Source organism: Phasianus colchicus, chromosome 9, assembly GCF_987193195.1.
Source record: "Phasianus colchicus chromosome 9, bPhaCol1.hap1.1, whole genome shotgun sequence".
Taxonomy (NCBI): Eukaryota; Metazoa; Chordata; class Aves; order Galliformes; family Phasianidae; genus Phasianus; species Phasianus colchicus.
The window spans coordinates 23,183,842-23,200,718 of record NC_143444.1 but is presented as its reverse complement, the minus strand read 5'-3'; the positions used below and the strand labels follow the sequence as shown (position 1 = coordinate 23,200,718).

The 16,877-nt window shown below is 51.4% G+C and overlaps 1 protein-coding gene across 6 annotated transcripts in view; it reads right to left on the bottom strand.

The window, feature by feature from the left end:
• Positions 1 to 16,877, bottom strand: part of RNF220 (ring finger protein 220) — a 164,856-nt gene that overhangs the window by 100,187 nt on the left and 47,792 nt on the right. For 4 of the 6 annotated variants that reach the window (XM_090146571.1, XM_090146574.1, XM_090146570.1 and 1 more), the window contains exon 3: positions 459 to 533. The exons of the other annotated variants lie outside the window; for them this stretch is intronic. In XM_090146571.1, coding sequence (XP_090002697.1) covers positions 459 to 533 — 75 coding nt within the window. The remainder of the gene's footprint in view (positions 1 to 458; positions 534 to 16,877) is intronic. 6 annotated transcript variants of the gene reach the window in all.

Below are 16,877 nucleotides of genomic sequence, written 5' to 3'. Positions count from 1 at the left end.
CAGAATGGGTGCATGAAGGGGGAGAGCATCACAAAGGGCACACAGGGCTGTGATCACCAGCAACATCCATTGGATCAGCATCTTGGGACAGGGGCTGGGAGGTGACCAGACTGCTTCTCTTTGGGAGAGTGGGACCACAGAGGGGCACACAGAGGTGGCAGTATGTGACTGGGTCCCCTAAGCATACTGCTTGGGGTCTTAAGCCCACAGTCAGTGGTGCTAAAGATGATTGTAGGCTGTGGCTATAAGAAATCTATTGATCTCTTGGACTCTCTAATGACAGATTAACCATTTTAATAAAACGTCTCTTAATCATGCATTAACCCTTCTCAACTACTCATACATTCAACATCAAATTGAGGAGGACGGTGGGATTTCTCAGCACCATTTTTGGGGGAAAAAGGGAGGAAAAGACTTATTTAGGTAACAATGACAACAAGAAAAGAATGCAAACTTACAGAGGGGGAGAGTTAAAATCATACGATGAGTGGCAGTTGCAGACGCCTGGGGCCCTCTTTGGCTGTCGCTTCTGTCTGGCAATCAATCGACAAGAAATGGGGATTATGAAATATTGTGCCTGTGAGTAAAGGAGGGGGTTCCTTCCCCAGTGTGTGACACCTCCACTCCCACCAGGATACAGCATGGCTAATGTCACCCATCTGGTGTTGGGTAGGCTTTAGGTCACCCGTGGCCATCATCCCCATACGTCTTTCTGACCAACTCCAAGCAAGGCCACGACATCATAGAATCATAGAATACCCCAAGTTGGAAGGGATGCATCCTAGCAATGGATCTCGATTTCTTACGGGAGTGGGACTTAGCAGATGGGAGCAAAACACTGGGATTGGGCATAGAGAGGAGAAAAGGGAACAGCTGCACTGGTGCAGAATGGAACAGGGGGCTCTGCCATGTGTGCACAGCCCCCCCAGGGCCTCTTGAGTAAGCACCGGGGAGAGGACAGGCACTGCTTCCTCTTGCTGAAGCCGTTGCAGCCTCAGAAACCACCACGTCCTCCCTGCTTCCTGCAGGTGCCCATGAATCACACCTTGTCACTGTGCTGCCCAACCACCCCTCCGCTGGCCAGGAAAGGGTTAAGCGGGCATTCATCACCCTGTTTGAGAGATGTTTCAAAGCCTCTTCCAAATATTATAAAAAATGCCTTTAATCATCTAATAGCACGAACTCAGCCCGTGATGGATGGAGAGAAGTCGCCTCTCTCCTCCTGATCCTAACAGATGAGGCTGAAGAGCTGCTGCTCTGGGGGGGAGGAAAGTTGGGGAGGGGGTTGGGGGGAGAGAAGGACATTTCTCAACCTCCCACCAGAGCAGTTATAAATATGAGGTCATACAGCAAGAGATGATAACGCATTAAGGGCTCTTGAGATATTAGTCTGTCAGCCTCGTTAGACACAGCCTATTTGGGGCTGACTGCATAATTAGAGGCTGGGGTACCCATAACTCATTGGTGTTTATATGGTGGAAGGGGCTACCATCACCCTCAGCACTCTGAAAAGTCATCTTCAGCAGGCATCAAGCTCTGCTCCCTGCTGCAAAAAGCACACAAACCCTGGACAAAATCCTGCTCCTGCCCCAACCTCTGCCCTTCTGCAGCCCCCTCTCTCTTGTGGGTGGGAATGGGAAGACGGAGGTGACAGTCTGGCCCCAGGGAGCTCACAGTGCGAAGTCCCAGTCCCCTGCCTGCCCCATGAGATGCCTTGCCCCTTGCAGAGGGCTGTGTCCACCATGCACCACCACGCTTGTCCTTCCCATGTCCTTCCCAGGGAGTTGCTTTGGGCTGGGATGGGAATGGGCTGTGGAAGTGGCTGTGTACTGGATGAGGATGGGGAAGCAGAAATGAGCCCAAGGAAAGAGGAAAGCCTGAGAATACCATGGGACAGCACTGTGAGCATCCCCGGCCCTGCATCCCCTGTAACCTTCACCAGGGACCACATTTAAGCAGCGATCTATAGAGAGGGCAAAGACCCCACAGCCTGGGCAGAGGTGACACGTTTCTTGGGAGTGCAAGCACTGGTGAGACAGCATGGAGCTGGTTGGTGTGAACAAGGAGCTGGGCTTTGCCGGGCTGCTCCACTTTCTCTTCTCAGTTCTGCCTCACTGGTGGTGAGCACCGACGCAGCGGGGCACTCCCCAAACCCACCCGCTCCAAAATTGAACAAGTGAAACAAGGAAGGGGAACGTTTCCCTTCTGCAACCGTGTGCAGTGAGGGCACTGCAAGAGCTGCTCCTGCTCTGGGGATGCCAGTGAGCAGAGCCCAGGGGCTGCCTTGCCATCCCCTCATTCTGCACACCCTACAGCTGGGGAGGGGGCAAGGGGTCTGCGGAGGCGGGGGCAACCCCATGGCTTCCCAGGCTGAGGCAGGATAATGAATCCTGATGGGGGAAGTGACCTTTTCCAAATGCCACATGTCATTGGATTTTATATCACACCAGGACAATGCACCATGGGTATTAAAATCGTTTTTCCAATAGGAGTGCGTTGTGTGTATGTGTGTGTGTGTGTCGGAGAGAGATGTGAGAAAAATAAAATTAAGATGTAAAAATTAAACTGCCTCTAAATATGGCTTTTAGAGAAGACTTGGGTCCTGGCAGGACAGCACTGGCAGAGCCAATCATGCCCTTTGCTCCTGAGGCCATGAGTGATTTTGTTAGGAAAATGTCCTGATCCCTATTTCTCAAGTTTTGCAGAGACATCCACTTCTGCAGCATCCTCTATGCACAGGAGCACACCTCCAAAGCTGCTCACAGAGGCGTGCACAAATGTGAACAGAGTGTGCCATGCCTCTTGATACCTATTGGTGCTAGGCTGGGCTGTGCATGCAGGGGAAGCAAAACTTTGCACAACTGCCAAAGCCAGGCTAGGGGGTCTCACCATATAGGCCCCTATGGGACAGCACAGGGAGGTACATGGAGCATCTTTATGCTGGTGCACACCGGTACGGGACACACTGACACAAGGATGAAAGCACAGAGTGAGGAGGGAGTCACTGGGAGCCAAGCTTGCTTGAACTCCAGTCTGTTCCCTCGATCTGCAGGGCAATTGTCTGACTGAAATAACAATGCTGAGACACACACACAAAAATAAAAAAAAAGACAAGCTGTGTTTGTTTATTCAGCTTCTTTCTCCCGTTCTCTCCTCGACAATGCCCTGACACTGTGTCCTGCTGCACCGGGGCTGCAGCCCCAATAGGCTAAATTTATCCCAGCTGGAGCTGTTTACAAGCCTTGTCCTGTTTACAGCGTGGCCCATCCTGCTCTCTCTGAGCCCGACAGCCTGTGCTTCCCGTCCTTGGGCAGAGCCCTGCAGCCCCAGACAGCAGCCCGCCGGGGGCTATGGGGAGAAGTGCCACTCCCGGCTGCTGCTTGCCCACCATGGCTCAGTGATGGCCCAAGGGGACACCACATTTCGTTCCCCAGTATAGGGCTCAGGATGTCCCATGCCCATTCCTGACACCAATGGCTCACCCAGGCTCTCAGGAGCTCAGCCTCTCACCCAATGACCAACCCATCAACCTCAACCCACTCTGCTCTCCCAGGCTGCCTCACCCCACAGTGCCTTCAGCAGGGCTCACTTGGCAACATTCAGGCCTCTGTTTGCTGCTCAAAGAGCCCCAGCTAATGAATCCCAGTGCGTAAAAGCTTTCCATTAACTATTTGGCTTGCTGTTGACGTGGGCTGGGAGTCACACGAGCAGAATTGGTGTGAGCTCACACTGAGATCATAGAATGATAGAGTATCCCAAGTTGGAAAGGACCCATAAGGACCATCGAGTCCAACTCACATGATGCACGGGAGGAGTTTCCAAGGAGCAGAGGGTTTGTGCACCCCATTCCTGCTCTGCATCTGGATAAAGTCTGTGCATGGCTGTGTGTGGGGTGAATTTAATGCTAAAGTTTGCCCACAGGAAGTATTTCTCCAGAGAAAGCTAACATGTCAGGCACTTCTCATTGTGAAAGAAGAGCTTGGGCATGTCTGCCAGACCCATTCTTGCTCCAAAACGCAAACAGGGCTTTTGGGGAACGCTTTACCAGCCTGAAAGCCACCTCCATCTTTCACTCTCATTCGTTCCAAGCTGAGGCGAGGTGATGTAAACACCCCTGTTCATTGCACCGGAATTGGGCTGGATGACCTTTAAGGGTCCCTTCCGTCTCAAACGATTCTATGATTCTACGACATGGGAAGGGCTGCACATCACACACAGGCCTGAGTGTGCCCCTCACGCGCGCTCCTCATCTCCGGAAGAAGATCCACTAGTCAGGAAGTCACGGCCCTGATTACTTTGTCTTCCACGTTTAAGAACATCCCTAACTGCTCCTTGGATAGCTCAATTAGTAAAGTGAATATATTATATAAAGTCTAAAAGATTAAACTATCATAGGCAGCCCATAATTTCATGAAGAAGTCAGGGGAGCATATCCCTCTTATTAACTCTATAACAAATGTGATGAAAATGTTCAAATAGAATGTTAATGCAATGTTACGTGTAATTTTCCCAGGCGATTTTCTGCTGAAATATTTCTTTATTAATAGTAATTGAGGGTATAAATTATGAATGAGGCGATTTTCTCCTTTCACTGGGAAAGACGTACTAATGGCAATAATTCTTTATAATAATTTTTTGGGGGGAGGATGGGGAGGGGGCTGGGGTGAGGGGTTTAAAGAAAAAAAACCTTTAAAGGGATTGCAAAATATATAGACTAGCAGTGCATGTTTTATGGCAGGGCGCTGTATTTTATATCCGTGCACCGGGCAACGCGCGGCCGCTGGCGAGAGCAGCTCCTGCATATGGGGAATGGCTCAGCATGGGGATGCGATGGGAGCAGCGATGCTGCAGGGATGCAGTGCTGGGCACTTCAAATTGCAGTGGTGCTGTGAGTTTGGGGCACTTTTGGGACACGTTGGGGCACAGGGACAGGCGGTGCTGAGCGGTGCAGATGCTCACCGGGGAAACAAAAAGTCCTTTTTTTTTGTCTTTTTTCATTCCAGAAAGCCGGAATGAAAGAGGCGTTTTACAAGGGTTTTCAGAGCTTGCTCTCCTTGAGGGCTGTATGGTTTGTGACAAGCCAAACGGCTTGGAATTTTTTCCATGCTGTTAAAAAAAAGGATGCTGGTTGGAGGGCATTCCTTCGCTGCCACGCTCTGCAAACATCTCTCTTTTTAAAGAAAGGGGAAAAAAAGATGACGTCCTAAAATTTTCTGTTGCCCAATTATCTGGAAAAAGGCTATGAGTGGTTTGAAACTTTTCCACCCAAGAAATCCACATTTCTCCCTCTTTGGGTTCTTCCCCAAGGGACATCTCTCACACTGGTGCTTTCACTGCCCTGCCCTGACTGTCCCCATCCCCTCTGCTGGGTTGGGAACTGAGGCAGAGCTGCTCATTCGCCAATGAGGATGCTCTGCCTCCACCTATACCCTCCCACGGGCACTGCCCCAGGCCCTGCCGGAGGCATTGCCCACAAGGAGAAGCCTACAAAATCAACGCAATCCGTCACCGACCCTCCTCAAAATTAAGTTAATAATTTATGATGTTAAATGGGACAGTTAATAGCTGGGCCAGATGATTCCTCAGCTAATCTAGAGCACGGGCTGAGCTGCAACGAGTCCTCTGAGAGTTCATTACACTCCCCAGCCCTCCGTGCTCGTGCTGTTGGCTCTACCGATGCCTATGGGAGGCTGTGGCTGGTGCCGCTGGCAACGCGCCGAATGCCTGGCCCTCATCAATTAGGAGAAATAAGAAAATCGACAGGAAAATTAATTTTCAAAGAGACAATGCCTATGACACCTGCACTGCCCTTGGGGAGCCACAGGGTTAGCTGAAGCCTCGGGGGGTGGTTTCATCTGAGAGAGGATGGGATGCTCTGCTGGGGCAGTGTGGGTGTCATAGGTGTTGTCCTAGGGCTGGGGGAGCAGTGTTGGTCACTCAGGGGATCCATAAGCATCCACACAGAGGATGAAATTCAGCCCCAAGCAGGCACCAGGCACATTTAGGAGGAGACGCGACGCTGCTTAGAGCAACCCCTCCCCTCACAGCTCACCAGCAGCAAGGGTTTGCAGCGGTATCAGCCTAAGGGATGCCCATCCTTGCCCTTAGAGGGGCCAGTATTCAGACCCCATGGGCCAAGTGGGGCTGTCAAGCACAGGCAGCTGCATCCAGATGTGCCTTGATGGCTCACGCAGATGTTGGCCCTGCACAGCACCCCTTCTCCCTTCAACATTCCTGTTGTCGCCAAATTCAAACCATGCACCGTGTGGGGGGATTACCTGCAATTACAGCTTTCACACATTGGGTGCAGCTGGGCTGGGGATGGCAGGGGGCATGGCATAAGGACATCCATATGGTGGGCTGCTGCAACCATTCCCCCATCTTCCATCTCCCAATCTCCCATCTTCCCCCCAAAAGCCTTTCTCTGAAACCCCCTCCATGGCAGGGACACAGGGGGGCAGAGGGGTCCCCCAGCCCTTTTCCTTTCCAGTGCCCATGGGAGAAATTACAATTAGGGGGACAACAAATGAGGTTGTCAGGCCTTGGAGGGGGCAGGGGGGACATGTGTGGTAACTTGAGGCTGAAGCGGAAATAGCTCCAGTCGACCCACTTAGAAAATCATAATTACTGCAGGATTTATGGCTGACATGAGCTTGTCTGATAGATGTAACTATTTAAAGGCAGCCAAGGCCTCCATTTATAACAATGCAAGGGAGGGGGGTGAGGGAGCTGGGGCAGGTTTGACGATCAAAGGAGCACCTGGGAGAGGAATGGGGACCAGTGAGGTTCGGAGACAACAACCAAGTGACAATGGATTGGCAGTTGAACTAGATGTTCTTAGTGTTCTTTTCCAACCTTAATGATCCTATTCTATTCTATTCTATTCTATTCTATTCTATTCTATTCTATTCTATTCTATTCTATTCTATTCTATTCTATTCTAATGCCTGAAAAGTTCTAATTTTGCTTTCTTAGTGTAAAGGACAGCAAATAGCTCCTGGGAGTGTTGGCGTGGCTGTTGATTCACCCCAGCCCCTCAGCAGTCCTTCTGTCTCTTTATCCTTACGGGTCCCTTCCAGTTTGGGATGTTCTATGATTCGGTGGTCCCACGATCCCACAGGGCTTTACAGAGAGGACAGTGCAAGCTCTTGGTGGCTTGACCCAACAGCAAAGCCAATACCAAGTCCTACTTGTCATTTCCTCAGGCCAGCCAGTCTCTTGGTGATCATTCCAACCACACAGAGATACTGAGAGTGTGTGAGAGTGGCACCTGAACACCCACCTTGGCCGAGACACCCCATGGGTCTCAGTACCCAATGGGTGCTCAGCCAACACTGAGCAAGGCATGATGCTGCCTGGAGCGAGGACTGGCTCCTGGAGGACCCCCTGCCTGGGTACAGCATGGAGTTGGTCACCACCGTCCCCGTCCCAGGCTCTCCTTCCCAATCCGGCTGCTCCCTGTCCTTTGGGGATGGCAGCAGTTCCTCACCTGATTGAATTTCCAGGCCATCACTCGCTCTCCCTGCAGCTGCGAGGCACGATCGCCCTCCCGGCAACCCCATGCTCACCCCTCGGAAGGAGGGGCTAATTCAGTTAGCCCAGTGGCATTAGCTGCCGTGAAGAATAACCCGCCAACAAGGGCCTGCAAGCCTGACACAATATTAAAGACCCCACTGCCCTCACTTGGGGCAGATTAAGCTGGGCTCATTGCTTTAATGCTGCACTCCTCGGCCGGGCTCCCTTCAAGGCTCTGCACCTTAACTGTATTACCCCAGCACCGATGTGCTTGACCTGCCGATATCGCTCCCACTGATAATTCACCTCCCAGGAAACTTTGCCTTTTTGACCTCCTGCCAGAGCAGGCTCAAACCCCAGAGCGGGGCTGCCCCCGTGTCCCTGCTGCCCCGCTCCAGCACCTGGGTACTAAGGCTGTCCCATAGCACACTGCAAAGTGCAGCCGTGTGCAGAGGGATGCAGGCACACAAATACCGGTATGGCACAGGGCTCCATCCTGCTCCTTTTCTCTTGTTGGCCACACTCAGAGCTCCTAGAATCATAGAACCATGCAACATCCTGAGCTGAAAGAGACCCCCAAGGATCATCTTTGGGGGTCCACACAGGACCACCCAAAAATCAGATCATGTGACTGAGGGCATTGTCCAAACCCTTCCTGAATGCCTGCAAGCTCAGTGCCACGACCGGCATCCACATTGGTAATGCTCATGGCCATGCATATTGGTGATGCTTGCTGCAATGCATGTTGGTAACGATGTCAATTATTTATGGCAAAGTGGCTCTTCTTGCAGCTCTTGTGCTGCCTGGGAAGGGGCTGCCCAGCAAGGACCAGGCACTGCTCCAGCAAACAAGAACTCATTTTGAACACAGAGGAAACCCATCTTGCTTCCTTGTTTTTCAATTTCACCGCACAAAGGTGTGTTTCTTTTTCTCTTTGAAGAACCAAAACTAAAAAAAGGAACGAACCCAAACTTCTGCCCAGATCTCAGACTGCAGGCTGCAGGTTTTTTTACTTAATATCAAAAGCCTCAGTGAGGTTGTGCTCAATGCAGCCCTCCCGGCACAGGAAGTAGAGCCCACACAAAAGGGCTGTCATGGAGCATCTGTGTAGCAGTGTGGTTTGCTGGCCGTGGGGACAGCAGGGTTCTATTCTGGGCAGTGCCACCAAGTCAGTGTGGGACCTGGGGCACTTCTCCTTGTCTTTTGTCCCCACTGTCTGATCATCATCCACTGCAGGACTGGAGCTGCCCTCCTGCTGCCCTGCCCATCCCTCTTCTGTGCTGCAACCTGAGCATCCCATTTGCTTTTCCTGTCCCAGAAGGAGATGGGCAGCCCCACTCAGCCAAGAGAACAACCAGAAGCCACTTGTCCTGTTGTAGGGACAGGGAGAATCTCCTGCACTAGTGGGCATGGGACACACCAGGCCTTCTGCTGTGTCACCCCCTAACATGACCCTTGCCGTTAGGGGGAGATTTAAGGTGCTCTTATATCTCCTGCTGTAAATGGCCTCATAAAAGTGACAAAAAGACGCTCATATGGATGCTTGTTAAAATTTTATTACTAATCACCTACAAAGTCAGCTACTGTATTTAACCGAGGTTGGGAGGAGGAGGTCAGAGGGGGCCATGCCTGCACGGGATGAAGAAATGCAGACCAGAAAACATCAGCAGAATGAGGTGCTGATGGCCTGGATGCAGCCCATGGGCACAGGGAGGGCACAGGGAGCTGGATGCAGCCCATGGATGTCTCCCTGCAGCAGACCCAGCCTAAGAGTTCACGATGGAGCTCTGATCATATGATAACAAAGAGACCTTTTGCTCTGGGGTAATGAAACCCAGGGTGACTTCTCTCTGGTCTGGGGGGAGGTGGGAAAGTATTGCACTGACACAGTGAGGAAGGGAATGGGGAAAAGTCTCCTAGTAAAAATAAGCAGCTTCAAGTGTCTCCTCAATTAGATAATGGCATGTAGGTGATGATAGGTTTCGGGACCGTGAAGGACAGCCTCTTGCTCTAAGACCTCTGCTGCCACTGCAGCCAGGAGCAGGGCAGGGAGACAGGCTCCTCCCTAGGGATGTTCCTCTGTGAGGATGCTCTTAGAAACCTCTGCTCCTCCTTCCAGCTTTATGCCACCCCCAGATGGTTTGGGCAGCTCCAGCATCCCCTCCTGCCTCTTGCTGCATCTCCTATACCACCTGTCCCTTTGGCTCCCTGTTGCCACTTCCCTTAAATCCCACTGCTGGCACTCTCCAGGAACTGCCGCCTGTCCGTCTGTCAGTCCTCAAATCCATCTTCAGAAGCTCAGTATAAATCTCCTGGAGGCCTCCTTGCTCCCTATATATCTGTCTAATTAATGTTAGTATAAGTAAAGCACAGCCTTTTCCCCTTAATAAGCAGAGTGCTGACTTTATTACAGGGTGTTTTTTTTTCCCCTCTCTCTTCTGGCTTCAGTGCTCTAAATCACATCCAGGAAAGCGCTTACCAAGGGAAATGCGACATCCTGGCCCTGCTGCACCCCAGGCCCCAGGGGTGGGCAGCGGGTGAGGGGGAGCTCAGTGGATGGGATGGGATGGATGGCTTCAGAGTGGTGTCAGAGCACTGAGCTGCCAGGTTAGCTGGGGTCAGGGGAGAAGTCAGAGGCCATTGATGTGTTGTCTGGCCGAAAGAAGGGCCCAAGCAAAACAAGGTGTTAAATGTCCTCTAATTAGAAGTGTCAAAACAGGACTGTAAGGGCTGGGGATGAGGGGGGTGGGGGCTGGAAATATGATAAGAGGGGCTGGGCAGAGAGAGAGACATGAGATCGTGGGGCTCGGGACCACACTACAGGCAAGTGGCACTATGGTCCTGCTTGAGCTTCAGCTGCCATATTTTCGCCCAGCGGTGCTGAATGTGGGATGTGAAGGTGAGGACATATTTCTGGACCAGAGTGCATCTCTCTCAAGAACTTGGAGAGATAGAATCATAGAAATATAGAATCATTAAGGTTGAAAAAGACCACTTACATCAACCAGTCCAACCCCAACCCACTCATCATGCCCACTGACCACATCCTGCGCAGTGCCACATCCCCACAGTTCTGGAAGAGTGACCCCACCACCTCCCTGGGCAGCCTCTGCCACCACCTCCATCACCATGGGGTGGAGATCTTGCAGGCAAAGAAACATCTAGCCTGCAAGAAGCTGAGTGTGGGGAAGTGGTTCCTCTTGCTGTGCCAAGCCACAAGCATGTCAACCATCACTTCAGCACCCCGTTCAATGTCCTGCCCCAAAAGAGTTAATGCTCCCTGCACCCTGGGTGCTGGGGTGAAAGGGTTATCCGTGTTGTGCTCAGATCTCTTGGCTGTAATGTGATTTCTCGCATATGTATTTATGCAGTTTTGCCAACACCCCCGCCACCCCCACACGGTGGCTTATTGATCACACTAATGGAAGGGATCCGGTTGCACGTGCTCCACCATGCTCCCACATAGCCTCTCCTGCTCTGCCCAGCCAATCAGTGCTGCGGTGCCCCCGAAAATTTCCCATAATCTCATTTGCAGATGTGTTATCACTTAATAAAATCCACACTTGCCCTTCCTCTTCCCCCCACGTGGCTCCAAAACGCATTTGCACTTTGGCTCTCAGGCCAACTCTTGTCATGGCCTTGCATCCTGCTGGCCTCTTAGGAAGGACCACAGAGGGATAAATGCTCTAAGTGGGAAAGGAAGGGTTGGAGAAATCATCCAGCCTCTCCTGAGGTCAAGGGCTGGGGCTGGTGTGTGAGGGACCCCTGCTCCCTTTCACAGTATGTGGGATGGCAGTGACAAATGGGAAGGAAAAAAGTTCATCCACATCTGAAAACACCAAGGCTACTGGCAGTGCAAATGGGTCTCTGTTCTGTAATCAGCCCATGTCATGGTGACTAAAGGAAAGTCCTGGCATCAGAGACAAAGTGCCAGCAGGATTTATATGGGACGCTGTTCATCACTGCATCTTTTCCAGGGGGCCCAAAGTTGTTTCTCCAAGAATCATAAGATCATAGAATCATTAAGGTTGAAAAGACATCTCAGATCACCAAATCCAACCCCACCCCACCATTCCCACTGACCATGACCCTCAATGCCACATTTCCATGCTTCTTGAACACCTCTGGGGATGTTGCAGAAGAGCAAGGTCCAAGGATGCTTCCGACTGCACAGCCATCAGCTTGGGGACCCAGGGACCCAGGACTAGGCGTGTGCCATCAGCAGGCTGCTGCTGAGCTCTGCCGATCGATGGCCAACCTCCAAGCCCTGTGCGTGTGGGGCTGCTCCCCCGGGCCCGAAACCTGACTCTGTGATTCAATAATTCAAGGGGAGAGCTATCAATGGCTTCTCAGCTCTTCAGAGAGGAGAGCAAATTGAAAGGCTTGTCAGGAGTCAAAACAGAGCAGGGCAAAGCTGGGCTGAATGTCAGAGAGATTAAACAGGCAGAAAGCCACAGGGATGGGGACAGGGATGGGAGGCAGCCACTGCTTTTCACAGGTTACTTTGCAGCTGTAGCAGGAGCTGGATTATGGAGCACCTTCGCAGCACAGTGGGTGATGTGTGCTCCACCAAACTCTCCAGCAGAGAGGATTTTGGTGATCCTGGTGGCTTAGGTAAAGAGAAGGAACCTGGTAGCATGAGGCTGCGCCCAGCTCAGGCACAAGGTTCCCAGGAATTCCTGTCACCAGGGATCAGGGCAGGGGACAACTGCTGGCACCATGACCTGTGGCGGCCTCCAGTATCAAGTAACTCCTCAGGTCCCAGGCAGGATGCTGCACCAACAGTAGATGATAAATAATGGTGATATTTCAATAGACACAGGTATGATAATGAAGAGCTATCCTTCTTTTGCAAAGATCACTTGTAGAATTAAATATTTATAAATGATATTTAGACTCCCAGCCCTGTAAAATGCCTTTTTTTACACTGATAATATATGTTGACTTGTTGGAGAACCAAACCAGTTTGATATGATTAAATACAGAGCCAAGTGACATGATTCATGCTCCTTCTCCACCACTCAAAGCCCGGAGCACCTGCAAGACTCTCTCAATACACTTCTACAGACATTCCCTTAAATAAAAAAAAAAAGAACAACCAACTATCCCAGCTGCAAAATGCCCTGAAATCCTCTTCTTGAAGGAACACCCCAAATGCCTCTAACAACTTTTCAATGTCTGGCTTGTAAGACATCATATTTTGTACCACACCAAGCAGCTTTTATTATGGACAGTTTACTTTGTGCTTTACACACAGTGTATGTCCGGCTCTGGTGCCTGACCTGCTGCCCTTGTTGGGAGAATGAGGGCCTGAAGTAGAAGGGATATTAGGAAAAAAATCTTCTTAAAAACAGCGGTGATGCAGTGGCACAGCTGCCCAGGGAGGTGGTGGGGTCACCATCCCTGGAGGTGCTCAAGGAATGTGGAGATGTGGCACTGAGGGACATGGGCAGGGGGCATGGTGGCGTGGAATGGGTTTGGAATGGGTGATTTTGGAAGTCTTTTCCCACCTCAGTGATTCCACGATTCTATGATTCTATGAAAATGGCAGCCTCTCATTGCGGTTTGATACCACCATCATGCACCCTTGGTGACTGGTTTCCAGACATTGTCACAGACCTGCACATGCATTGGTTTCACATCTTGAAAGTACCTCCCATAACCACAGGGTCAAAGAAGAAGAGGCAGGAGAAAGAGGAGGACCTTGTGAAGTTGGTGAGATGTGCTCAGGAACACTTGCCCCAAGGACAATGTCCCCACGGACACCTGCACTGTGCAGACCTCAGTGATTAATGTGGATCCTTTATTTTGCAGCTTCACAAGTAGTGGGAAGAGAGAAGTGCCCTTCTTGCAGCAAGCACAGCTAGCTCCAGTCTTTAGGAGGAGCACTGCTGAACTGGAGCAGCACAGGATGCACTGCAGCGCTGGAGATGGGCTACACCAACACCCTGCCCCAGAAGCAGGCCCGATGTAGGGTCCTGGGAGCCTTTCTCCATTGCTGGAAGTGAGGCTGGCTCTGCTCCTTCAGCCTTGTTAAACAGCACAGGCAGCACGACTGGAAGAAGTTTCCATTAATTTGCAGGTGCTGGGGGGAAGGGGGAAGGAGAGACCAGGTGCTTTCTGCCCGCTGCCCCCAGCGAGCTCCCCCCAGCCAGCCCCCATTGTTCCGCAGCTGTCCTGCCGAAGGGGAGAACAGGCTCAGGAACAGGCTGAATGACAGCAGACACCTTATAAAATGCCTCGCAGAGCACGCCTGGCGCCTGGCCGCAAGCCGCGCAGATGCCCGCAGCCCAGCCCCGTGCAGGTAGCCAAGGGGGGGGACATCAAAGGCGCTGCTTTTGCGAGGCTCGGGACGCAGGAGGGCGTGAATTATAGACTTTGATGTCTGAGCAGCGGCAGAGGAATCGGCGTGAAGATCGTTTATAAATCGCTATTTATGGTCTCCACTAAGTGCCAGGCAGGCCCTTAAAGCGAGGGATCAGGTTTAACTGAGGGCTGCTGCAGAGCTGCTGCTGGGAGCTGCAGAGGGCTGCGTGCAAGCAGGGTGTTTTTCAGCCCTTCTCCATCCCAAACACATGAGACTGGCCCTGGGAGATCTTCCGAGTGAACTTCCCCTTGCCCTCCAGGTCAACTGTTTTGGGGAGCTTCAGCATGGGGGGCACAACATCTCCATGCTGGCGGTTAAATTATCTGTGGGGCTGTCACCATTTGGACTTGAATCTATTGGTCTGTTCCCATAGGATTCAGCCTGAATGGGACCCAACCCAAGAAACACCTGCTTTGGGCTTCTTTATATAGCAACCACCCTGGTGGCATTTCTCTCGTTTATCTCTTCCCTGAAGGGATGCCATCAAACTGTGATCCGATTAACAAATCATCAATTGGTTCTGAAGCCACAAGCAGTGCAGCTCCACAGTGCTCAGGGTTCCTGGCCCTCACACCTATTGCTGTTAAATAGGAACTGCAAGAAGCAGCTTCTTCCCTGTAACTGGAGATACAGGGAAGAAACTGCTGCCTCTTCCCTGTATTTCCAGTTTAAAGCTCACGTCCAGCAGCTGCATCAAACTTTCCAAACACGGCAGCTATGTTCTGGAGGTCCCTTGTGAGATGGGCCATGCTGGATTTTCTGGTGAGCTACAAACCTCAGATCCTGGTCTGGCACCCCAAATCAGTGCACACTTATGCACATTATGAAATACAGATTAGACATACAGACTTCCCTACTGGTCTCTTTGCTTCCTGCAGCACTGGGTAGCAGTGGCACTCAGTTCTGCCCTTGCATACATCAACTCACGATAAGCGTGTACTTCTTACCCCCAGCCATTTCTCAGGACATGAAACCTTCATCGCAGCCCAAAACCACCCCTGCTCAGACAGAGTCATTTTTATGTCCAGAAATATTTATATACTTTGCACAACCGTTGTTTGCAGAATCTCTCTTGGTGGCTTCCATACTTCGCGGCAACTCCTGTTTGAAGTCAGACCAGATGGGAGCCTGGACCAAGGATAAATAAACCAATCAAATCTGAGAAAACAAGCCCCCAAGCCTCCTGCCTCCTTCCCGGGCAGTGTGCAAGTCCAGCAAGGACAGGGGGGCAGGCTGGGCTCTGATGCTCGGACTGCTCCCTCTGTCCACCCTTGAAGTCCCTTCCTCCGGGCAGAGTTTGGTATGTGCTGTTTGCAGGGGGCTTGTTTTTCTAACATGGTGAACACATGCTCTCTCCCGAGAACCATTTATTTTACATCAGAGATCCTGGGGCTCTTGACCCAGCGTCTTGCAAGATGGTTTTGTACTCTTCCCCCATGAGGAAGGAAGATGCATTCCTCCAGCTACTGCTGCAAGGTCCCAGACACGTCCTCCGCAGACCACACTCTCCCTCACTTCCCTTCCAGGACAGAGGTTACATGTGATGCACTGAGTTCAGAGGATGCTCTGAGGGGCTCCTTCAAAATGTTGCAAGAAAAAAAAATCCCATTTCTTTTGCTGATGTCAGTCCTCTGCTTGTGGGGTCAATTGGATAGATAGATCAGATGAGCAAGGAAATGTGGAGCATGGTTACATGGCAACCAGAAGGGCATGTTACAAGATTATCCACTCTTTTGGCTGTGCCCCAATGTTGCAAGCCTCAAACAAAGGCACAAAAAAGTTCTGAGGATATCCATCTTCTGAACCATTCACAGCATTTCCAACAGCCCAATGTCAGACCACCTCCAGCCCCACCAGCACATCTGGCATCAGACCATCAGCAGACCATCACCTATAATGGGCTACTCTGCCCGTTGGGACTCTTGGGACATCACTCTGCTTGTAGGACTGAGCGCACATCCCAGCCCCCAGCTGCAGGCAGTGGTGCAGGACAGCTAGTCCTCCTCTTCTCAAGGCCCAGGGGTCCCCCCAGAGCCCCTCTGACCACAGCGTCCATCCCACATGGGCTCAGAACCCACCTTCCTCTCCTCACAGGGAAACAGGGCAATGCATCTCTGCGTAACCCAATCCGTTAACACGCAGCTCCTCTGATGTGGGCAGCTTGTGCTTTACAGCATTAGAGGAGCAACATTTCATGGAAAATTCAATAAATACCCCTGTACAGCCAGACATCTGTAAACAAAGGCTTCCAAATTCAATCAGGCTGTGGGCTCAGAGCAGCATTTATAGGCTACAGCATGGAATATTATATAGGAAAGCAAAACGTAGGGGGAGGGAGCAGATTCCTGGAAAATGAAAGATCTTGTAGCACTCCCTTGCCCCAGTGAAGAACAACTACATCTGTGCCAACCATTGTGCCCAGGGCAGTGGCCATGGCCTCACCTGCCAGAGTTCAAAAAGTGTTTGGAAAACACTCTCAGCCATAGGGTTTGGGTTTGAGTGCTGCTGTGTGGCGCCAGGAGTTGGACCTAATGATCCCTGGGGATTCCTTCTAATTTGGGGTATTAGGGTTAGCTATGATGTGTGTGATGCTATGTCACTATGAGCTCTGTGTCACTGGGAGCATGTCTGGATGGCCGCCTCGCACCCTCTGGCAGCACCCACGGAGGCTATCAGCCGTATTTAGGGCAGGCCACATCAGGCATTTGTCTCCTCCTTCCCCTCGAGTGTACTTTTCCTTACAGCTCAATCAGCCTTTACGAACACACTGCCACACACAGAGGCCAGTATATATAATAAATAGTGCCTAGCTCCGAGGGCAGCAGTAGTGAACTATTGCCCAGGGGACAGGAAGGTTAGTGGGATTGTGATCTAAAACCTGAGGCTGGAAGCTCTGTGCTCTCCCTGGGGAGAGATTTCCACCGCTACCGCGAGGAAAACAATCACCGCTTTGGTTATTACACTTCATTTATTGGCTTGTTCAAAGATCACAGCC